The 24,025-nt window shown below is 47.0% G+C and overlaps 1 protein-coding gene across 2 annotated transcripts in view; it reads right to left on the reverse strand.

The window, feature by feature from the left end:
- Window positions 1–98: 98 nt before the first annotated feature.
- The window catches only part of INPP5D (inositol polyphosphate-5-phosphatase D), a 45,456-nt gene continuing 21,529 nt past the window's right edge, over window positions 99–24,025 (reverse strand). Inside the window, exons 4-28 of one of the 2 annotated variants that reach the window (XM_085232493.1) lie at window positions 23,741–23,912; window positions 22,428–22,568; window positions 18,728–18,815; window positions 17,995–18,075; window positions 17,761–17,832; window positions 17,388–17,511; window positions 16,201–16,307; window positions 15,556–15,658; window positions 14,548–14,744; window positions 13,617–13,734; window positions 13,114–13,210; window positions 12,016–12,154; window positions 11,267–11,375; window positions 11,029–11,117; window positions 10,708–10,789; window positions 9,485–9,574; window positions 9,199–9,312; window positions 8,039–8,121; window positions 7,052–7,139; window positions 6,187–6,336; window positions 5,389–5,482; window positions 5,035–5,142; window positions 4,246–4,515; window positions 1,810–2,386; window positions 99–1,152 (exon numbers count right to left, since the gene is read on the reverse strand). In XM_085232493.1, coding sequence (XP_085088619.1) covers window positions 1,150–1,152; window positions 1,810–2,386; window positions 4,246–4,515; window positions 5,035–5,142; window positions 5,389–5,482; window positions 6,187–6,336; window positions 7,052–7,139; window positions 8,039–8,121; window positions 9,199–9,312; window positions 9,485–9,574; window positions 10,708–10,789; window positions 11,029–11,117; window positions 11,267–11,375; window positions 12,016–12,154; window positions 13,114–13,210; window positions 13,617–13,734; window positions 14,548–14,744; window positions 15,556–15,658; window positions 16,201–16,307; window positions 17,388–17,511; window positions 17,761–17,832; window positions 17,995–18,075; window positions 18,728–18,815; window positions 22,428–22,568; window positions 23,741–23,912 — 3,296 coding nt within the window. In that variant the 3' untranslated portion in view covers window positions 99–1,149. Of the gene's footprint in view, window positions 1,153–1,809; window positions 2,387–4,245; window positions 4,519–5,034; window positions 5,143–5,388; window positions 5,483–6,186; window positions 6,337–7,051; window positions 7,140–8,038; window positions 8,122–9,198; window positions 9,313–9,484; window positions 9,575–10,707; window positions 10,790–11,028; window positions 11,118–11,266; window positions 11,376–12,015; window positions 12,155–13,113; window positions 13,211–13,616; window positions 13,735–14,547; window positions 14,745–15,555; window positions 15,659–16,200; window positions 16,308–17,387; window positions 17,512–17,760; window positions 17,833–17,994; window positions 18,076–18,727; window positions 18,816–22,427; window positions 22,569–23,740; window positions 23,913–24,025 lie in introns of both variants that reach the window. The other variant, XM_085232491.1, reaches the window with a different exon arrangement.

Here is a 24,025-nt window from a genome sequence, read left to right on the forward strand (position 1 = left end):
CTCCCAGCACACCTCAGTGCAGTCGGTGTTCCTTTGGGGCATGGCCTACTGATAGCTCCAAAATGAAGCTGGCCGGTAGCTCTGAATTCGCAGCAAAGAACGATCAGAAAAGTGACTATTTTATTATTTTTAAGTAATCAACATGGAAACAAGAGCAATGATTAAGTCACAAACGGGCATCGCCCAATTGCAACCACCGCATTAATACTTGACACGAATATAACAGAAATCACAATTATGTTAACATTATTCATTCTCCAACAATGAACAAAAGTGTACGGTAAGGTCAGCATTAATCTATTAAGAATGCTACAAAACCAGCCAGCCAGTGTCCTCCAAGAGCAGAGTGTTTGCCATAGTGAAGGCCGGGATGGCTGCCTCCCCATTAGGCAGCTATACTCCTGGGCTGCATATAGACCTTGCCTATTCCTTCCCATTTCTGCACGTAGTTTTGACATTTCCCTTTGTTTCTTAGGGGTATAAAAACACTATCTGCTAGGAAAAAAAGGGGGGGATGGGAAAAGGAGCTACCGTGCCAAGGGCCAGCCCTCACCCTCTGCATGGATGCACAGATGCAGCCTGCAAGCTCACACAAGAAGCAAAGCTGGCTCCACTGGCAGTGTGTGACATTCATCAATATCTGTTATTAGAACACTTTTCCCACCCTCCCCTAACTCCCTACTGCACAGATTTGACATACTCTGGAGCTGTACCGCTTTCAGAATGCTTTCTTTTACATATCACTCTTTATTAGGAATGCTGCAGCACAGAACAAAAGAAAATTGCTTTTGTAAAAAAAGGGGTTCTCTAAATACACCCCCCCTTCCATCTCCTGGTCCTCACACCGTACCTTCCTCTTTTTCCAAAACATTTGCTAATGTGTGTGCTTAGCCACCTGCCTCTTAATGGGAGTACCATAGTGACAGAAGGCTAACTTGGGTCGGTGGTCCTGGCCCCTCTTGGTCTGAGCAACACAGGCTAAACTTCTCAGCGAGAACACTTTCATTATCATAGAGAGATACACTCTCAGAAATAAAGACCCCCAGTCTCTGTAGAACCAGACCAGAGGTTTTCAGTGCGAACAAGGCGGTAATCTCCATCTTTCTTCCCATCAGGTCTCTTCCCAGAGTGCCATCTGCCACGTTGCTTTCACTGTAGAGACAAGAGAAAGACATCAGCTTGTCTACTGCCAGTTCTGTGAGTTCTTATGGAGAAGAAGAACAACCTTACAGCTCACTCAAGTGGGCTCTCTTTGTGTCCCGAACTCACTCACTAAGACATCTCTTACTCTTCATCCAGATCATGACTTTCTGAAAAAAAAATAAAAAACCCAACCAAAAAACCAGCCCAGAAGCCTGGTGTGGGATTATTCCTGCACAGCAATGTTTTTGAACAATACTGTTACTGGTGTTTGCCATAGATAAGTATGTTTAATTATCCTTCTGTTAACTGCGGCAAAGCAAACCTATCAGTGTGGTTTCATGCTGTCAGGCCAAGTTTGGACATTCTCAGAAACTATGAAGTATGGATCAAAGAAGCAATGACAAAGTAGCTGACTATTTGCATTGCTCTTCTGGCCGTCAGGTTTCAATGTCCCAGGAGCAACTCAAACTCAGGCTACAGTTTCACAGCGTGACATCTGCAGCATGAAGAAACTCACACCCCCTTCTGTGAGCCCCATAGGTTTGCGGGACTGTGCTCTGAGTTCGCTCAGGAAACACAGAGGGAAGCCAGCTCTACTCTCATAGCTTTTTGGTCTGACACCACAGCCTATGGACTCCCCTCCCCTGGCTCCTACAAGGCACACACCGGTGTGGCTGTCCTGCCGAGCGGTCCCTCTTCTATCCGATGCTTGCCGGCGTGCGGCAGCTCAGAACTGTCCCGGTAGTCTCGGCCCTTGGAGCTCTGCATGTCCAGCACTGCCCGGCTCTTGGAGGGCAGGGGTGGCCTGCTGAGCTGTCCTTGGACACCCGGGCTGACCTCAGACCTCAATGGCTTGACCGATTTTTTGAGCAGCGCTGAGTTTTCGGACGACGCAGCCGCCTTTGGTTTGCCTTGAGTCTTTTCGCCCATATTCTTTTCTTCAGACTGGCTGGAGCAGGTGTAGGAGCGAAAGCGCTGCGTGGGGACCAGGAAGGGCGGCGATGGCTGTTTGCTGGAGCTCTTGCTGCCCTCTGGCTCCTGTGACTTCGTGAGGTGAAAGCTCTGCTCAGGCAGTGGTAGCTGCTCTTTTCGCGAGGCCTTGGGGTAGTCCTGCTCTTTCTTTGGTGCCGCCTTGCCCTTAGAGGCCGTATAACCATACAGGGGGTTCTCAAACATCTCTGGCTTTTGCTGTCCCTCTTCTTGAAGCAAAGGCTCTGCCATGTTCTTCCCCAGGTCAGGTGGCCTGCAATCATCAAAGCATCGTAACAAGGAGACTTGTAAAGTGCAAGAGAGAGGCACGATTGAAAAAGAAACTAAAGAGGAGATGAACTTGATAAAATTATACTGCACAAATGAGTAATGGGATAAAAATTAACCTTGGGGGGGAGATAACAGAACTGTGCACCCTTTTTTTGTTTGTTTGTTTCTTTTTTGTGGTTGTTTGTTTAATCTCTATTATTACCATGACAGCAGAATGCAGATAGACATGGTGCTGTACAACCTCCATGCTGGACTACAGTCTTGTCAAAGTGACATTTGGCTTCTCTTTAAACAGAGATAAGATACTGATCCAACCTGTACCCAGTGCTTCAGTGGCTCTGCAACGTACACAAATCTCAATTAAAACATTAATAACAATCTTCAGAACTGGCAGGGAGGATTTAAATGGCTGTCTGGACAGTTAACATAAAAGCTAACATCATGCTGGATCGGTACAAGTAGGTCAATCTCCTGCTACCAACGTCACATGGTATTCCCAAGGAAGGGGTAAAATGCCTTCATGCGCCCAAATGAATCACAGAATGGCTTAGGTTTGAAGAGACCTTAAAAATTATCCAGTTCCAAGCCGTGGGCTGGCTGCCCCCCAGCAGCTCAGGCTGCCCAGGGCCCCATTCAGCCTGGCCCCGAGCACCTCCAGGGATGGGGCAGCCACACTTCTCTGGGCAGCAGTGCCAGAGTTTACTCTGAGAACTACCATTCTCAGAGTAAAGAATTTCCTCCTCACATCTAACCCATATCTGCAGTCTTTTAGTTTAAATCCATTCCCCCCTGCCCTATCACTATCCACCCATGTAAAAATCCGGTTCTTCTCCTGCTTATAAGCTCAATCTGTAAGTAATACAAGCACAACATGTAAGTAGTAGCTGTACACTGCAGGGTGAGACAACCACTGTGCATTCACAGCTGCATCCTTAGAGTTAAGGCTGGAAAGAGGGCACAGTTATGCAATGGGACAAGGGAGATTTTGTGGGTTTTGTATGACTTGACCTGATCTGGGAAAGCTTTCCTCTGGGCTTAAAAGATTGTCCACAATATCACTGGACAGAGGGCTAAAAAGCACATGTTCCTGGGTGTGTTCAGCTGAGCTGTGTTCCTTGCTTCAAGCTATTTTCTGGAAGTCACCATATGCAGGATCAGATGGCTGAGAGCATGGTGAAGGTTGTCAGGCTCATAGAGATTGTGGCTGTGACTTCTGCAAGTTCTGGCTTACACTGTGCTGAATACATTTAGCTCTTCACTCCAGCCCAGACTCAGAAAGCGGCTGTCACTACAAAAAGATCTGGAATAGGGACCCAGACCACGTACAATCACTAGGGTGGAGTGGTCTCATCAGCTGACTAAGTTGTTAAGGACATTTTGAGGTGCCGAGTGGAAATTCTGCAGCAAGACCTGTGATAGATGCAGGCACAGCTGCAGCAAGCTGTAGATCTGTATAGCAGTGAGGCAGAAAAGCAGGTGAAGTACTTCACACATGACATGTGAAGGAGCTCTCCTTCCCATCATTAGAAAGCTCATTTCTTCCCTTTTCTTCCCTTTCATTTCATCAGCTGTCTTTTTCCTCCTCTCTAGAGCCCTGCTTGTAGAAAACCAAACATATGCATACAGCTCCGGTTTTCCTTTCACCAAAGTCTGAGAAACTCTGACATTAGATTGAGTATCTGATGCCTGCACTTGTGACCTTCTCTTATCTTTATTTAATCCTAGAGATAAAAGGCTGATAGAACGTGCTGCCCCTTGAACTGTTCAAATGGAGAATGAAACCGTGGCTGCAGAACACCAGGAGAGAAAGGCACTACCCCAGAGCAGAAGGCAAACACTCACAGGTGCTCCTGACTCCTATTACAGATGCTTCTGTTCACTGGAGTCTGCAGAGGTGGTTTTGGAGACAGAGGGGACAAGGAGGGCGATGTGGAGGATGACTCTCTCTGTCCCATGACAGAGCTGCTGTCTTTGGGCTGCTGCTCGTAGTTCCAGAGAGAGGATGGCTGGTCTGGTGACGGTGCCTGCTTCAGCTGGCTGGCAGCAAATGGTTGCTGAGGGAAAGCAGCCATCCCCAGGTAGTTGGGGTTGCTGATGTCTGTGGGAGTGCAGCTGCTGAAGAGAAGAAAGACTGTTAGAATGTGTATTCTGTCGCTCCGCCAGCCACTGAGGAGGTAGTGCCCACTGATTGCTTTGATTCAATACCACCCACTGGGATTATTACCGATACTTTTGTCACTGTTGTTTCAGAATCAGAGACCAAGTAGGAGTCCTGTTAGCAACTCCCTCCCCTGGGTCACCGAGAGGAAGCGGCTGGGTCAAGGATACCTCCTCCAGCCCCACGTTTCCATCTGCAGGCTGCAGAGAGCGCCAGCACTCAGCTTCTGCAGCCACGTGGAGGGGCAAACAGGGCTCTTAAAGGGCCCAGAGCCCAGCAGCTGCAGCAGGACGGCTCCAAGCAAAAGAGGCAGGGAAACAGCGCTAGGCAACATTGCACAGCGTAGGAAAGTGCTGCTGAAACGGCAGGAGACATTTGGCCTCTCGAGGTGGACCCATACAGGCTTGCAGGCAGAAGGCAATTTGAGCACAGCATCCTGCTGCAAGCTGGCAGAGGCAAAGCCGTCAGATTACCGTAACATATCCTCCTTTGCCAGGCTGTCTGGAGAAGAGGAAGCATTCCCCCTATAGCGAGCAATGGCTGCAGCCTCTTTGGCCATCAGATGAGTAGATTTTGATTTTCTGTTGGAAATAAAAGGGCCCTTTCTAAGGTGAAGTGTAAATGCAATGCAAGGGCCCAGTCTGACTGAGGCATTCTCATCTTTTGGAGCTTTGGACACAGAAGCACTGACCAGTCCAGGCCAGAGGGCCACACAGTCAGCTCCCCAGCATTCACCATGCCTATTAAATCCATTCCCACAGAAAGCCCAGCTCCACGTGTATTGACCAACTTGGTTTCTGTGGCTGACTTACCCATTTGCCCTTTACCTGCTAAGCTGATCGCTGTCTTTGTTCAGCTCTAAGTTGTTCGTGTTCTTTGGTTTCTGCCCAGCAATTTCATCACGTTCAATCTTGACAAAATCTGTAGGAGAGAAAAGGCAGAGCCAGAATGTCGGGCAGCTCCACAGTCTGGTTTCCCAAGTTTTCTGTATTAGTGCTGTATTAAGGCAGTGTGTATCACAATGACAGGGAGTTGGTTCTAAACAGTCATTGCTATCATGTTTTCAAGTGCCTACTACTGCATATCAAGTTTTGTTTGTATAAGAAAGTGTCTATCCTGAAATACAACCAAAGGTTGTGATCCCCCAGTCACATACACATCATTTTACCATCAAGAGTCAATGGTATTCTGAAAGAGAACAGCAGGCAGCAAGATGACCATAAGAAAGGTTTGCCATCTTTTAGCTGAGAAACTGCTCCTTAAGAACCACACATGCTCTTTGCAGATGCTTCCCAAGGTGACCAGATCAGGGACAGCTTCAGCACCTTACCATATAGCCCCTGCAAGTGGAGGTAAGGTATCACCATTCAATAAAATCAGTATCAGTGACAGACAGGGGGCTCTCTCAGCCTGCCAAATTTTCTTGAATGATAAAAAAGAAAAAGACAAATGCAACTGCTGTGTTTTCCTGAAGGAATACAGGTACACCCTCGGGAATTAACAATACTCACACCATCTTGCTGACAGCAAAAGAATTGCAAGGATAATTTTCAGTTCCTTGACAGTTGTTTTTCAGGATGGAAATACTCTACAGTGAACATCATAGAGATGATCTAGTTCCTTACCATACAGTTTCTCTCTTTGTTTTCCTTGTGATGTTTGTAACTTGATTTCACCTTGGAAGACCCCTGTTTTCTCACCATGGTGTGTCAGCACAGTATGGATAGGAACTAAGGATTCTGTTGCTTCTATTCGCAGGGCAATGCAGCCTTCCCCTAGAGGATAACAAGGAATAAGCCCAAGACTGAGAAAAAAAGCACTGAAATCCCTCTGTCTTGTCAGTCATCTACATCTGTGCAGACAGGGCTGAGATTATTGGGAGTTCTGGATCACTGTAAGGACTGTAATACCTCTTGGGAAATCGGAGGTATTTCACACATGTGTGAAGGATTTGGGCATTCCAGACATCAGCAGGTGACTACAGGATTCTGAGCTTCCATTACTGGTAAGGAAAACACAAGCCTGATACTGTTCTGTCAGTTAATGAGATTTCAGCACAGACCTTCTCTGGGCAAGGTGTGCAGTCACTGGCTCATAGAATTTGGAAGCAAGCAGCACTGACAAGGACTTTTCAGTAGCCAGGAGTAAGTGCAAGTGAAATAGGATTTACGTGTTCCGATTAAACCCGTTTATACAGACTGACTCCTGCTTTAATTCCTACAGTGCGCTTTCTTTTTAAGCCACTGGTATTTTAGGGCTGGTAAAGCTTACACAGATTGACGACTGTCGTTCACAGACCTCAAATCATCATTACTTCATAAAATATTGCCCACAATGTATTTTTGTATGTATTGAGTTCTAAATCAGAAGTCAGAGCATCATAGATGTTCAGTCTATAGGAGTTAGTTCTGTTCTCTCCCACTCTTTCAGCGATTTAGGAAAATCTAAGTCAACTTTGACTCATCCAGAACTTTAGAGCTAAGCACTTACCATAAGATTCATCACTGTCTGATGACTTAATGCTGATCAGGATGTGTTGATCCAGAAGGTATTCTGGGTCTGAAATAATTGGAGTCAGCTGCAAAGACAAGTTAATGTAGGTCACTACAAGGGGCGATCTACATGAACAAAGTTCTCCCTACGCTCAGTTCCAGGATAGCAATTCAGCTGGACAGAGCTGTGAGGGCACCGTGTAACGCCCAGGCTCAGCCTCTTCAGTGATGTTTGGAGGTCTGAGGATGTTACACCTCTAGAGTCCCCCCTGCTCCTACCCAGCATGGCAGCCAGGATTCTACAGGCAAAACACTCCTGTTGAGCTCAGCTGCATTTTTCTCCTACAGTGCAGGAGCAAAAATTGCTCTGGGAGGAAGTGATCTGCTCTCTGATTATAGCCTGTTCCCAAAAATCTGTCTGTTACCATCACTTATTGTAGAGTCAGCAGTTCTTTGGGGCTATTCAGAAAGGTACTGACGTGCATATTTACACCACATACAGCAGCTCTGGCAGTTCTACCAGCTCTTGCCATGCCAGGAAAAAGAGAACAGCTCCCATCTCAGGGAATGGACACTGAAGCACAGAACGCTCCCTTTGGCCACTGGTGGTATTTTTAACACGGGCAAAAATACTTGGGTAAGTTTTCACAGAAAAAACCTGTTTCTGACAGAGCTTTTTGTCTCACTAAAAAGGTGAGGAAAAATGTCATGCTCCTGAGTGACTTAATCATGCCAGCAAAATTCTTGGTACAGATAGAAGCATACTGGCAGGAAAGTCCTTTCTTTCTTACAAGCAGTTTGTCTTGAGTCCATTCTGCATTCTTACAAACGCTTTTGGGTGAAAACATGACAGCAATATTTCTGAAAAGATTGGGGGATGGACTTGATGGTCTCTTGAGGTCCCTTCCACCCCCTGCGATTCTGGGATGTAATGTTGCTTAGCAAAGCAGAAGGCTTCTATTCCATGTTGATGCTTCCAGTTTACCTTTGGAAGAGCATCCACAAACTTGACCACAAGCTCCCCTTCACTTCCATCCTCATTTTCTCCTTCCTGGCTCTTTACAAAGCCTGCAAAGGGATGAGAAAAGAGTTCACCAGACAAGAGACAGCAAGAACTTGGATTCAAACCCTTTTCAGATGCTGGATCTCCAAATGCTAGCCATTATTTTCCCACTTGGGCACAGGTTTTAAAAGTGTTAAGAAGCAAAATGTTTGAACTTTGGCTGAATGTTTACATCGTCAATTTACAAGTGGTCTTAACAGGGCATCGTTACAGAGTTCTATTTTACAGTTAAACTTGGCACTGAAAAGCTCAGTGCACCCATGGGCTGTAGGATAAGAACATGACAGCTCTTCCTACGCCACTCAAGATAGCACACTTTTGAAATTCTAATTTAAGATTTGCAATACACTGTTTCCATAGAAATGTATGCAAATTTTGATACAGCCAAAAAAATAATCTTTTATGGAACTGTCTTTGACACAGCTCTCTGACACGCGACAAAGTGATGAAGCATACACCGAAGGCACGCTGTCCCACTTAGAAGAGCAGTCCTGTGATGGGAATCACTTAAAAAAACACAGTAAGGGCATACAGGCTTGTGTTACATAAACAGCTGAGGCTCGGCCCTGCAGCACGGGGACAGAGGACAGAATAGATAGCCCTGGTAGGTACACAGTCCCAGTCACAGAACCATCACATCCTTTCTTCCTTTCTCTTTCATCTGATCTTCTGATTTATTCTTTTCAGACCATGAGAATCGTATTATTTTTATTAGCTCAAAGCAGATGCTTTATTTTGAAAGCAGCTGATCACTTGGAGCAGGCATGGCTAAGAGATCGAGCAATCATTTGCCAAGTAGAGCTTTTCTGTGTGCAGAAGCAAGGAAAACATGTTTCTCTTCAAGGAAGAGGTGATCAGGTTGCCAGACAAGATGAAAGAAATGGCAAAAGGTCTTAAGCATGGATTATAGGTGCTAGTATGATGGATAGTATAGGATAACTTGTGGAATACAACACATCTCTAGCACATCCTTTTTTTTTTTTTTTTGCCTTGACTTACACAGCTGTTTGTGTACAAGAAGGGAAATCAATCCAAGCAAGCTGCAGACGTGACAGAGGGAATAAGGATGGGCAAACCCTTACTTTCTAAGCAGCTGGAGTGAAATTCAATGTAGAACTTGGTCTGAGACTTGGTCTTCAGCGTAGCGAAGCAGTGCAGGAACTCTATCTCCCCTTGGGTGTTCATGTACTTGGAGTCTAGGAAAGAGGAGAGAAATAAGTACATGACTAACAGGAGATAGAGAGAAGGCATTTTCGAGTGCACTCCTAAGGAATCAGCTTTTTCTTTCAACATATACAACACGTGTTTTATATCCACAAAGACATGTGTGCAAGGCAGCACAGCGCGTGTGCCCTCGGTCTGACTAACCGTTCTTTGAAACAAACTGTGAGGTCACTCCCACTTCAAAGGTGGCAAAGACAGGGCTGTGGTCACTGGTGGTGATGTCGGTGGTGCAGCCTGCCAACAGCAAAGGGAGATGGTTACTGCCCAGTGGATTCCCCACTGGGATCACTGCAGTAGCAATGCTGTTTGGCAATTTTCCAGAAAATGTAAGTGGAGCTGTGCTACCTGCCTCTAGCCTAAGGTATTTATACATAATCTCATGTTAGTATAGTATAGTATAGGAATGTAACACTTCTGTCAAAATACATGAAGATTTGGTGAATAGACAAAACTTTACTATATCATTTTGCAAGCAGCTGCCAACACAGGTTTCCTCAAAACAAAAAGCACCTGTAGTGCTCTTGCTTACAGGTGCACAGCTCTGAAATCACACAGGAACACGTGGCTGTTATGGCCCAAGATTAGCAGTGGGGCGAGCAATGTCTAGGCACTGTCTAAGCACATTTCCAGTTCCAGCAAGCCCAGCTCATTGAGCAGAACAGGAACAGCCAGATGCCATCCGTACAGAGGTACTTACTTAACAGCACATTGCATCAGCAGAGGCTGCGTGATCAGATCAGCCCAGCTCATCCCTTAGCCTACAGCCCTCATTCCAACCCCATACGTAGGAAATCAACAGCTTCATACCCACATATTTAGAACTACACACAGTCAATGAAATTTCAGGAACTGGTATCTAGGTCTTAATTAAACAGGTCTTGCGTGTTTCCCTCTTCCCTACAGCAGACTTTTCTGAAGCTCTGTGCAAGAAAGGGAACAGGCAAGCACCTGGTACCGTGCAGTCCTTCAGGACTGTGAACTGATAGAAATTTGCAGCTCCAGCTCTGCAGGCTGGGCAAAGGATCTGTCCTGCTGGCACCACTGAGTAAGGAGCTCCTGGTGGTAACACCACACAGTGCGGTTGTTGTTGCCAAGAAATGACTGGTGTAAAGGGATCCTACAGTGCAACCTAAAGCTGGACAACTACAGCTGTGTGAGTGGCATTCTGCATAAAAAAGTATAGCAGAATGAATTCTTAACTTTGCATGGTTACAGGCAAAGAGATTTGGCTCTGGTCTGCCCGGTTTAACACCAGGTCCCTCTATGCTGAGTGCCTGGCAGCGCTGGGAGATTCCTACAGACTCTGCTCTGAATCATTTCCGTTTCAGACTGATTGCTTTGCTATCTACAAGCTGTTATCTACCCACCATAGGACTGACACACAACGTGCACCATGGGGTATGATTTCCAGAGCACTCGATCACACCAGGATGGCAAATTGTACTTCATCTGCAATGAAACCAAGGGAGAACTGATGTCAAGAAGAAGTGAAAGGACATTTTCACAAAAGAAAAGAAATTCACTTGCGCAAACGCTAAAGATTTGTGTCAAATCTTTTTGTCTGCATTGTCCTTTCAAAAAGATCTGAGTGCGGAAAATGGAGAGATTGGTTTGGGTCACTTTGTTCAGTGGGGGTCACCTTCCCAGCTCTGCTATATACTTCAGAAGGGAAATCAGATTTCACCTACCCCTGTTGCTTTCTGCTTGGTGTAAGCATACTTCTCTCGGGTCCCCCTTTCAAAACGGTAGGTGGGAGCGAAAGTAATCTCTTCTTCCTCTAAAATAGAGAGACAGCTGTGTTACAGCCCGGCCTATTGAGAACCCCCACGGGGCAGGGCAGGCACTGCTCTGTATGCCCCACACTTGATCCAGCTGAGGAAGGTGCTGGGAATAGGAGAGGAACCTGCTGCTGAAATAGAACCTTACCAAACTGCAGGAACACCTTGTGGTCCTTTCTCTCTATGAGAAGCTGGTCGAAAGCCAGCAGCTCCGGATATTGCTGCTGCCTGATCTTCTGGATAATATTCTCTGCTTCCTGCCAACAGGGAAACAGCAGAGCTGCAGATGATGTAAGACCTTCTTTGAAATGCTCCCTCACGGGTAAGCCAGCAAATGCTCCTGAGCAGTTCCACAGAGCCATACAGCTCATCACCTCCCCACTTTCCACTTACTGGAAGGCCCCAACCTTTGCTATGTGGCTGAGCATTTCTCTGTCAAAACTGGCATTAAAATGTTCACTTATCCGCTGCGTGAGCATGCACACACACACAAACACATGGACTGTCAGCTTCACACCAGCACTGAGCTCGCTGTTGTCTCCTGCTCACTGAAGCCTGACCAGTGTATAGTATGGCTAGCCTGTTTCTGAGGCCTGTTATGAGCCACTTAAAGCTAATCCAACAGAGCAGAAGGGCAGCCTCTGCATCTAGCCCTTCAGAGACAGATGCAGCAGCAGTGTCAGGTGGCATTCCTGGGTACACCCAAGATCCATCCTTGGAGAAGCCAAAGGGGATTTCCTTACTCTTCCTCAGCGGGTGTCACACTGTACCTAGGGAATCCCTCCTGCCTCCCCTCTTTCTGCCACTTTTTATGTCATGTTGCTCTAGATTAGAAAAAGAGAGTGCTTCTATAGCAACGTCATGTTTTGTCTCTGCAGGGATCGTGCAGTCCCTAACCGTTGGGGGCTGCTCCACGCGGTAGTTCAGGTCTCCCAGCCAGAAGAGGTGAGTAAAGCGATGAGTGATGTTAAACGGACTCAGTTTCTTATCTCCCAGCGTCAGGAAGCGCAGGATGCTCGTGTAGTTCTGGTTGCGTCTGTCAAGACAAGAAACATCTGCCTGACATCCTAAATTGCCATGCAATTTCTAAATGCCTGGGCTGGCAGAGAATGCTGCTTTGCCAGGCAGAAACTGATCTGGCTCAACATCCAGAGAAGAGCAGCTCTGAAGCGCAGCACTTGCCATCCCTCCCTTACTCTGCACCTTGGGGATGGGAGAGCTGGGGGACAAGAGGGCAAGGGGCATATCCTGACTGCTCTGCCCTGGGCGACAGATTGTTTCCAACGGAATCAAAAGGGTCGAAAGCTGTTCCAAAGCCAATTTTGCTCCTAGGGTTGTGCTTTTTTGAGCTACATGTCCTACAAGCCCACCATTACACTGTTGCCTTCAGCTTTCAGCAGCAAACACATTATTTGACTTTAGCAGCTATTCCAGGCATTGGGGAACTTTTTCATAGAAGTTAACTCCACTGATGGAAGACCCAGAGCAGAAATCCCATGCCATTTGCTTTCTGGGTCCTGCACTCAGTAAAGATGGCGCAGCTACCTACTTCATTTCAACTCCTCTTTGCTTTCAAGACCATTCTGCTCCAGCTCTTCCCAGCATGGGCACAAAACTCCAACCAATGTCAAGATCTCTGCCTTCCAGCCCTCTGCTGCACAAAGCCTAGACTATGGAGATTCATTTCACGGCTCAGCACAGAGAATTAGCCACCATGGAGATAATTCCCTGTATTCCTCACAGCACGTTCACCCTAACAGGATCCTTCTCAGCTGTGCCCCAGGGTGCAGTTCCTATGCTCACAGGACTCCCTACAGAGAGGAGACAGCACCCTTCAGTGCATTATTCCTGGATGGGAATGGCCTTCCTACATTTAATGCATTTTTAGGGGCCAGAAGACAGGCCTGCAGCTGTCTGGTGGGCCCTCCTCCATGGCTCAGACAGTTCCACCCAATGGCTCAACATCCTCTTGGGAGAGAAGAGGACATATTTTACCTGTGTTTCTTTTCACTTCCTGAAGTCAAATGGCTGTTAACAAACCCAAAGGAGGTTCCATTAAACATGAACGACACCCCCACAGCTCCTTTATTACCTGGAAAAAGATAAGCCAAAAATGTCAAGAAATCAATCCACCTCCGGACTGAGTCTAGCAAAGATAAAGAAACACCGAGTGCATCTTGAGTGAAGGATGGAGAAATCAGTTGACTTAATCAGCACAGAAAGAATTAGTAGATGCTGCATACAGCGTGGTAACAAATCTTCTGGAGGATATGAAAGAAAATCAGTTGAAGTGAAAGAAATGCCGTTTCCTTCTGAAACCCAAAAAAGAGCAATAGCATGGCCAAAGGCATTTGCTGGGAATATAGAAGCTAGGGTATACACACACACAGATTTCCTCTCTTACAAGGTAAGATGCAGTCAGAGTTCTGTCTCAAGGACGGGACTGGCACGGACTGAGCATGTGTCAGCCCTCTGGGTTAGCCAGATCTGCTCCTTACCCAGTGTGTTGGCAATGCCTGTCTTCACGTTGTCTGTGCAGATGTGGCTGATCCGGTTCTCATGTTCTGGCTTGGCCAGTACAACAATCCTGATATTCCACAGGGTATGGATTGCTATCTGCAGGGATGGGAAGGTCAAGGCTTACATTTCTGCACAGACCTGCAAGCTGTGCTGTAATTGCAGCTTTCTTGACTTCTTCTCTAGCACTTTCCTGCAAAGATTTTCTTCCTGTTCTTGGAATCTGTCACTCAGTTATTTAATCAAAGGTGGGAGGAAGGGCCTAGCTATTTTCTACTGCTATTTTCTAGTAGTCTTTGAATTGCTTTGCTTGCACAATATACGGTTTCCCAATCACCATGACAGTTATTAATAAAAGTCCCACTCTCCTTTGGCCTTCCAAGTATGTTTAGATGTGTTTCTTACCATTTCTGAACTAAGAAATGTCCAAGCCTGGTCTCAATAAGGCTTAAGGTTTGTGTTTGTGGGTTTTTTTTAATAATGGTGCCTATGTGCTGTTACATCCTGGTTTGGAAGTGCAACAGCCAAGGGCGAGATCTAGCCTACAGCTGGCTCAGAAAGTTCCAGACTCCTTCCTTATGGAAGTCAAAACACCATCACCATTCGACTCCAGTGCTCAGCAGCTGCCCCTTGCTGGCAGGCTGGGGGCAGGGCAGCTGCAGGGCAGGGTGCTTTGGTCAGAGGGGCACTCTCTGGAGCAACACGTCCTTCAGCCAGCTCCAGGAGAGGATGCTGTGGAGTCCACAGGCAGATTCGGTTTGCTCTCCCTTAGCCAAATGTGATGACAATAAGGGGAGGGAAGGGGAGGAAGCGTAGGCAAAGTGCTATTTATTCTTCTGCCTCTTTTATTGGCACAACATGTGCTCTCCTCGTATGCCTGAGCTATGTGCAATGACTAGAATAACTCCTCACCACTTTGAAGCTGATGCTGGTGATTTCCTGCAGGGATTGTCTCAGGGTCTCCAGCCATTCCTTCTCTCCTTGGGGATCCTCCTGAGTGCCAATGACGTAGATGTCATGAGGAATGTAGTCAGCGGTGTCATCTCGGGTCTTCCCCTGCCCCTTGGAGAGAAACCACGAGGTGATCTTCTTTGGGGGAGGAGCAGCGCCTTTAATTAACAGATCAAACACCAGAGTAAGTCAGTGCATGTTCAGCCAAACCCAGGACACAGAAAACTCATTAATACACACAAGGGGATAGAAACTATAAGCTTCCCATTCACTTTGTCCAGTACCAGTTTCCTGTCAGCCAGGGCAGAATATTCTAAGTTGATGAAGATGTCAAACCCACCTGACGCTGTGATAAGGAGAGGCTCTGACCATCTTCCTTGTTTTATTAGCTTACCAAGGCCAAGGTTAGCTGAGCATAAAGGCTGAGGGCTTCTCTCCTGGCCTGCCTTCACCTTACCCATCAACTATGAATGAGCTCAAACAGCTGAGCTCACAGCATTGAAAAAGAGCTTTCTCCACAGATGGGAAAATTAACTCAAAATTCCACTGTCCTCAAATACACCCTGCTCCTGTTCTCTAAATATCACAGACATCCTGCTTGCTTTCGAGGTTTTACACAAGCAGTCCCTGGTTAGGTGGCATGCAGTTATTGGATGTGCTTCCTGGCCTTTTGATGGGACAGATAATGGTGTGGACTGCTGCATCAGCTTTGTGCAAGCCACGATTTCCTATAGTGGAGGAATCCTTCAGCACCCATCAGGGCCAGCTATATGGTTGTGTGGCATGGAAAGTATCAAACCACACACAAGAATAAGCCTAGAGATAAGCTTCCTCTCTTTCTGTCTCACTGGAAGACCCTGGCATGTGGATCTGCTACTGAACACAGTGTGTGGACCTGTCGTGGCAGGAGAGCACAGCACATTGTGGTGGAAGTCTGAAGGAATGCCCATATCAGAATGGAGCCCTTACCCATATTCCAGGTCCCAATGAAGACAGTGATCATATCAGGCTCTGGTTGCTCGGAGTGTTTATTCTTCATCTGCTGCAGAAGCTGGCAGAACCCTTCTCTCTTCTAGACAGGGAGGAGCAGAGACAATTAATGGGATGCATAACTCCAAGAATACAATCTCCTGAAAAACCAGCTGGGCCAGGAAACTCCCAGCACACTTGGAGGGCAGATTACCTCCCCACCATCCTGAAACCTTCAAAGAGGCTCTCCTTCCTGTGGTACTTTCATAGGCTCTTAGCTTGTCCATTATTTTAATGAGTGCTGAGCCAGCCAGAAGGAAGCCTAGGCTTCCCTCTTGTTTGTTTTTAGAAACCTTTCTGCAGCTGCAGAAGGTCAGACTCTTCTTTGCCTCTCTCACTTCTTGCTGATTGTCTGTTCTGCTCCTGCCTAAGTGACATCACCAAGGCATGTCTGCCCTCTCCACTATCTCCCTGTACAGTGTGCATTTTTCCATTTTCTGTATGTGTCCAGAACAAAGAAATTTCATTTTTGCCAAGCCAACTACATCCTTCAACAGTTTCTTTTACTGATAAAGAATGCCCTTTGTACCTTCTCCCCCCACAGATCTGATCCAGGCTGGCATGAAGGAAACGCTGTGTATTTACCTTGGAATCAGAAAAAACATATTCCTTCCGCTGTGTTTTTTCTTTTTCTGTTTCCAGCACGATGACCAGTTTGTTAGGGACCTTCTGAGACTTGATAAGCTGCAAGACTAAACAGAGACTGGGTGGCATGAGCTGTGATCACTGAAGCTAGAATCCCACCAAAACTAAGATTCAAACCCAGACTCAGGACTTACACGGTCTTTTATGTCTAGGGCTGACTTTGTCCTGCCTGACTCCACTTTAATGTTGCTTAATCCTGTTCCCTACAGGAATGGACCCTGCCCTTGAAGCAGAGGCCCCAGATTCCTCCTGCCTGGAGCTTTTGTCCATACTGAGCCCTGTAGTCTGATGTGAAGCCTGCAGACAACCTCTCTGCCTACTTACATTCTTTCCCCATCTGGCAATGAGGAGATAGAATCCCATTTGATGGTAAAGGTGAATAATCCCCATCTGAAATAGCAACTAGATAATTATGAACACGAGCTGGAGAAAACCGTACATGAAAGCTGATCTTGTCAGTCATTGCCAGCAACAGAGAGATTTTCTACAGAGGGGAGAGCCCAAGGGCATAGTTTTCTCCTTGATAAATCCTACTGGTTTTGGCAGTGCTGTTCAGGGAAGACTGGGGTATGACAAAAAAATCGATAGGAATCTTCAAAGAGCTGTCTGTCTAGAAACATCAGAGGCAAAGGAAAGCTGTTTGACTTGGGCCTCCACAGCCCAAACTAGCATTGCTCATTGGTAAAGATATTGATTCACATATAAAAACAAAAATCAAGGGAAGACACTCTGTACTGTGGTATTGAAACTGAGTATCTGGCTTTTTACCATCAAAGATTATCACAGGAGTCAACATACAGCATGTTTCTTTCCAGCTTCCAATACTGCTTTTAGTAGAAAATTGTTCTACTGCAACCAGCTCTAAGGATAATCAATCTTCCATCAAAACCTGCTCTTCTTTTAGACCAGGAGGCCAGGCAGATTGCCCTTTAAAACAGTCTGTGAAAGCTGGTAACACCAGTATTGAGTCCCTGCTGTCTACAGGCTGCTCTGGGAATAGGCAGCCAGGTCTGCCTGGAGCTCACACAGCACCCAGGGCCAGGCAGGCCTTCCTATCTTCTTGCCCATCCTCCATCATCCATGGGACCAAGCATCTGGTCCCACATTTGTGACCTTAAGTATCTTACTTTTCTTATGAGTATAAAATTTGTCTTCTGGGCCATCCTTAGCTCTCTTGATAATCAGTTTTCCCATTTCCACGTCAACCTTGAGATGTATTTTTGAGAAAATTCCCAGAGAATCGGCTTTCACCTATCAGAAAACAGAGATAATCTTATGCACCCCAGTCGCATGTATTACAAAATATAACATTTGCCTGAATTGACAGACACGTACATCATTATGCCAATCCCACTAGTTATCTCTTAAGCATTTGCATGGTGCAAATAGGAACAGCTGTGTTATCTCTGAGGCAGCACAGCACAGAACTGAGAGACTGACATAAATCCGCACGGCCGTCCCTCTACATTCTGGTGAGCGTTGTTAAAGAAGAATGTTTACCTCAAAAGTTACAGGGGGGATGAGGGAACGGCGGTGTGTTGAATCAGGACCTTCGATCAACAGTGTTTTCACCTGGAAAAGAACCCGTGTGTACTGAGTCGTGCACTACCCCGAGGGTAAGGAAGTCGGAGCAGAGGAATCTTACTGTGCACTTATAATGAGCCAGAGACACATGAGATGTGTAAATAGAGGAACAGATGACATGAAAACAGTGTAAGATAGATAAAACTCTACCTTCTCCTCAATGGAAGACAGCAATGAGACCAGCTGATTGAGTTTCAGTACAATATTGACTGGACTGGCTTCACCAAGCATCTGATAACCACAACACAGAAACAAAAAGAGAGGGATGTATAATTACCAAACCCACAGAGCATTGCCTGGAAGTCTCTTATCTGTAATGAGCAGCACGAAGGCACGGCGTTTGGCTGAACGTACAGACGTATGGCAGGACTGAAGGGCAAATTTGCAAACCTAGAGGCTACAGGTATGGACATGCAAGGGAGTCAGCTGGGAGACAGGTTTGCATGACCAAGTGCAGGGCTCGGTCCTGGACTTCTGTATTTCTGGGCTACTGATGGGGAGGGCAAAGTCAGAGGATTTAGGTGGGCTTTGGGTAAGAGTGATTTGGCAGTCAAACATCCTGAAGTGTGTGGAAAGACAAAGGCGCAGTCATAGCCTGCAGACAGAGGGAGGATGGGGGGACAGAAGTCCTCAGGTTTGCTGCATTTTCCTCTGGGGCAGAAGGGAAGCAGGCAGAGGAGACTATGGGATAAGTGAAACTGTGGGGTGTAACTCACTGTGTGCCCTCTGCATTGCAGCCAATGTGAGGCTAAAGAGAACATAGGTTGTAACTCACCACCTGCAACCCACCAAAGCGTTGCTGGGATATCAGAGCCCTTCCTTTCCCCAGGGGCCAACTACCTGTATGCCTCTGTTCTCATCTCCCACCTTCCAGCCAGCTTACCTGTGAGCGCTGATGGATGCCAGGGTGCAGCTGCTGCTCAAACACCTTCTGGATGGACTCCAGAGATGGAAGGGTCCGGGAGGCTTCACTGGGAACAGAGAGGTGGCAGAGGCCAAAGGCTGCGGTCAGGTCTCCGGCTCAGTTAGCACCGGGCTCTTTGCACAGAGCTGCACAGGCACACGCTCACACTAGGGCTGCTCTCAGCAACCACCAGGCTCCTGCCCCCCCAGCTCACTGCCCGCTCCACTGGTGGGATGGGAGATGAGAGCCTTTCTCAGCTGTCCCACTGATACTGCCCATGAAGGCTAATTGGAGTCGGGCATCCAGCTCTGCCTTGCCACAGCAAGGTGTGTGCTGTTCCTCTGGTTTAGCTGCAGAGATGGAAACTTCTCACGTCTCTCTGGGAAGATGTCCCAGTCTGGCCCAAACCAGACGACAGTCAGCATCTTACACAGCAACATCAAATGATATTTCCACTCCAAAACCCCAAAGCCCAGCACTGTTTGAAGCCCGTGGATGTCCCAGCAGGAGAAGCTCGGTGTAGCAGGGTCCTTGCAGAAGACACTGGCAAAGAAGAAACTATTTTTTTCAGATTTTTCAGCTCTCGTGACACAGGGAGGCCAGGCACGGGAACCTGTGTGTTACAGTAAGATTCCTTCAGCATTTCCCAGCTGTATCCCACAGGATGCTCATTTGTCAAAGTGCTGCTGTATGAACTTGGCACAGAAGCTGTGGTCCGATCACGACAAGGCTTATCATGGAAAGAGCACACGGGGAGTGCAGGTCAAAAGGAAGGGAATGGTGGGAGCAGCGCTACGATGCCTTCACCAAGCACAGTCAACTGTGGATATTAATGATTTCCCTCACTTTCCCAAGTCTGCATAGACCGGATTTTACTGCGTGTTTGATGGGGAAAGTGTTCCAAAGTGAAAGTACGTCTGCCTGCCTGCAGATTAGATATGATTAATTGCCTACTAAGCACTCAACTTTGAAATTTCAGCGAGGAAGACTTTGCACGAGGCAGAAAGAAGGCACATTTAGGAATGCGAATCTGCTGAAACTAGTCCTGCAACACCAACATTCAGCTTTGGAGCGGCTAGAGCTGATGGCACTGCCAATGGCTTTGGCTCTAAACCATGATTCCCACTGATTTCTGTGGCCACTGAGTCAGGCTCAGGAGGCAGCAGGCTGTTGCTGGAGAGTTAGGTTAAGTTCAGTTTGAAAAGAAAGACAGGATACATACTGAGACCCAGAGGCCAGGACATAGGGCCCATCTCTCAAAAACAGAGCAGCAGTCACTCAAACCTGTTCAGCAAAGATTTCTCATGGGAAAATTGCCCTCTGTTTACTGTACAGCACAGTGCATTGCATGGGTGTCAGGCTGGGGAAAGAGCCTCTGCAGGCGTTCAAACTTAAAACCACAACGTGGTTTGAATGGCACTTTTGTTTTCTACTCTTGATAGTGTAAAGGAAATACACGTCGTCATCTTTATTGAGGTGCCAGAAACCTTTGTGTCCACATAACAACTGCACCAGTGCCGGTACGACAAGTGCTTGAAAAGCTGCCTGAAATGCTCCATGTGGACAATACCCAGTGAGGAAGGATAAATAGATCCCTGGTCTGACATAACCTGGCTGTGTTTTATGCGCTGGGCTCTGGGGAGCTGCAAGAGACCAGAATATAGCAATATAGCAAAAGAAAAAAGATTTACAGCAAATCAGCCTGGCTCAGCAGCACCAGGAAATGGAAAGCAGCTTAAACTTCAGAGAAAGGGCTCGGGTTGTGACAATTGTTTTGTTTTTTTTTCAACCTAGCCCCAGATATTGTGAAAATAATGAAATTGAACATTATAAAGGGAAAAGAGGACACAGCCCAGCAGTATAGGAATTATTGATACCTCCAGCTGGAATCCCTGGAGAAAGCTGGAATCCCTGGAGAAAGCTGAGATAAACAAAAACTAAATTCATGTAATGGCACTGATGGAATGGAAGTTCAGAAGTCTGATGAGGGAAGGCACATAAAACCCCAGCCAACCTCAGAGATTCTGCAGAACACAGTAAGACACCCAAGCGCAACAACTGGACAACTCAAACCAACCAAGCAGTTTGGGTAGGATGGAGTTACACCTGGAAGAGCAGAGCAGGGTTTCCTCAGGGAGTCTCCTCTCTGAGACTGCTGTGTCTGGCAGACCTTCATGGAAAAGAAAGCGGCTGTGTCTGACAGAAATAAGTCAGAAGTGGGGGGAAAATACTGCCTGCCCTTTGCTGTGTCTGTGAAATGCTGTGCCTGTGAAACGCTGTGCCTCTGAGCTCCTCCTGTAGAACTGCCCCAGGTCTCTTCGAGGATGGTGCTTCCCAAAGCCCAGTCACCAAGAAATCCCACAGGATCTTCTGATCTATCGTCAGGAAATGGAAAAGCTGTCCTGGCTTTCGAGAGGACTGCAGACCAGCTGCTTCTCTTTCTTTCTTGCCATCCCATACACATTTATGAGGAACAGAGTTACGAAACCCAGATGAGGTCAAAAAGAATAAGAAGTTGGGAATGGAAAAAGCCAGCCATCAGCAGAACAGCAGCACTGGAGGTATTTTGGTAACGCAAAACTCTCACTTGTGATTTCATGAGATTCTGGTTTCCATCGCACAGATGTATTCTTAGCTGGCCACCTGGGTCTCCCCCTCTGTGGGTGTGGAGAAGCAGAACCCTCACGCAGGGTGCAGAAAAAGTGCATCTCTCTGTATGACCAACCCTCGGCCCTGTGGGCGGCTGGCTTCTGGCAGCAGCAGGGCTGCACACACCTCACCCTCCGCCTGGTAAAACCTGCACTGTGCCACAGCCTCAGGGCAGTAATTGTGGTGCCAAGCAGCTGAGAACATCGCTCACCCTCTGCCTTCTATGCACAGGATAATGCTAAGCAATCAGCAGTGTTCACCCCTCATTTTAGCTCTGTCTCAGCTTTGGCCAGCTCTGTGAGCGCAGGGCTTTGGGGGAAGATATTTTAAGCAACAGACACAAATGTGGAAGTCGGCCCTCTGCTTTCTTTAAGATCTTTGTGTGCTAACCTTGTCTGCTTACGGGCACCACAGAGGGGAAATCACATCTTTCCACAAGAGAAAACATAGGGAGCTCCTCAAGGCTTGGGTTCCCTACTGGAGTTTTCCTACGTGGGGCCTGGAAGGGCTATAAATAGGAAAGGTAAATTTGTAATCTGGGCTTGTTTCTCTTTACATCTGAGCTGGACCTCAGTGACATCAGTGGGATTGCTCTTGGTTCGCAGTGCTTTCGTGGGAAGGGAAATCAGCACTTCAAGCACAGCTAAACACCAATATGTGTTTATTTCCAGAAACGATTTCTGCTTGACAATTCTGTGGGTGTCATTTATGCATTACCAAATTATGTAGTTAATCGGTTCTAGTGCTTTTTTTTTTTTTTTTTTTGCTTTGTTTTCTTTCTAAACAAAATAAAAAAGCCCACCTCCATCAACTGCAACCACCCACAGGTAAGCTTCACTCTCACAGCTGTGTCTTTTAAATAAATCTCACATCTTTGGACCAGAATTACAGATACAAACATAATATTTTTGAGGATAAGCAGATTCACTGTACCAGAAATGCAGGTTCTGAATGCATGTATGTGGCACTTATATTAGACTGCACTGTTACAGCATTATACTGTTATCTCTGAAAATCAGCCTGTAATTACCTGAAGAGTCCTTTGCAAAGAAGTGCCAGCAGCTTCTTCAGCTGGGGAAGATTGCTTGAACCGGTCTGCACCATCTCTAAGTCACTGATGATGTGAACTCGCAGGTAATCCTGGATGAGTTTAAGGTGCTCATCAGAGACACTGTGAAAGAGACACACATGTCAAAAGCCAGCTCTCTGCTCCCAAGTATTGGGCAGATTTATTGCTTCTTTTTTAATAAACCTCTGCTGCCAGCGCAGACAGATGGAGGCAGTTTGCATTGGATCTCAGTGTAAATACACAATGCTCTAAATTGGACGATGGGTCTCCCACCATCAGAAGGTGCTGTCACCTTCTCCTCTCTGTCCTTCACCACCCTAGATTCTCTCTTGCCCGATACTGAGCTTCTGCACCAGGAGAGCTCTTGTGATGCCTGGCTTCGAAGTCAGGCTGCTGTGAGACAGCTAACAACAATGTGGGCACTGTGGGGAGGTGAAGACACCCTTTCACCTCATCACATCCCACTTGGAAGGTTTTACTCCAAACAGTCCAAAACAATCTTAAGGGGTGCTGAGACTGCAGAGCTGAGCGGGATGCTCCCCTCCTCCCTGCCCCTGTGGACTCCAGCAAGTCCAAGCAGTCTGTATGTGCTGTCCCATGCCCTGACGAAAGCAGAAAGTCCCAGCAGATGAAATGATGCAGGCAGCTGACCAAAACTGGGTTTCTCCATCAGCCAGCTGCTGCTGGGCGATCACACCAGGACCGGTGCTGCCATGCACTGCAACTGCTCGCTCAGCCTCCCACTGCCCTGCCCACATTTGCCATGCCTTCTCATTTATTTATTTTTTAAAACTTTTGCACATCTGACCATCAAACGTCACACAGCTTCCTCTAAGGCTTCTGTGGATGCCCAGGTTTGGCACAGCACATGGGACAACGTGAGTCAGACCTGTAGCTGGAATAAATCAGCACTGAGTACCTGGAAATCCACACATCAGCTTATTCTTTTTGAGGACTGGCTGGTGGTTTCTGATAAAATCTGTAGCTTAGGCACCTAGCTACGAAACCAAGTTCTCTAAGATAAGTTCTCTATAATACTACTGTACTTTACATTCAAAAACCAAAGTCTACTGTTGATTTTAATACTTCAGAAAAGTACTTTCTCTAGACTATAAGGTGTGGGCAACACATCACACTTCTCTGTCCTCCATTTGGTAGTATAAACAAAGAGTAGTTTGGCTAAGTCGAATAGGTCCCCAGATGCCCCAGAGAGAGGCAGAGCTCAGAGCTGGATGGAGGGCCGGTTCTGCTGCCCTGTGGCTGGCCAGCCTCACCTGCTTGTGTCCTGGTACTGCAGTCGCTGGAGTAGTGTCTCAGAAAGGGACAGCTTGTTGACATCTGCCACCCTGGAGTTTTCAGGGAGAGAAGACACGTCCTTTGTCTCGCTGCCTGGCAATGCCATGAGGATGTTGCGTGGGGGCAGGATGGGAGGCGTGGGTACCTGGTCTGCCAGGAGGAAGGGACAGGCACAGTTACCCCAGCATAGCAATGGAACCTTGTCCCCCCTTCCCACCAGGAGCAAAGAATCTGCACCGCAGTGGCAGTCAATGTAGAAACCA

This window comes from Meleagris gallopavo, chromosome 11 (assembly GCF_905368555.1).
Source record: "Meleagris gallopavo chromosome 11, MGAL_WU_HG_1.1, whole genome shotgun sequence".
Taxonomy (NCBI): domain Eukaryota; kingdom Metazoa; phylum Chordata; class Aves; order Galliformes; family Phasianidae; genus Meleagris; species Meleagris gallopavo.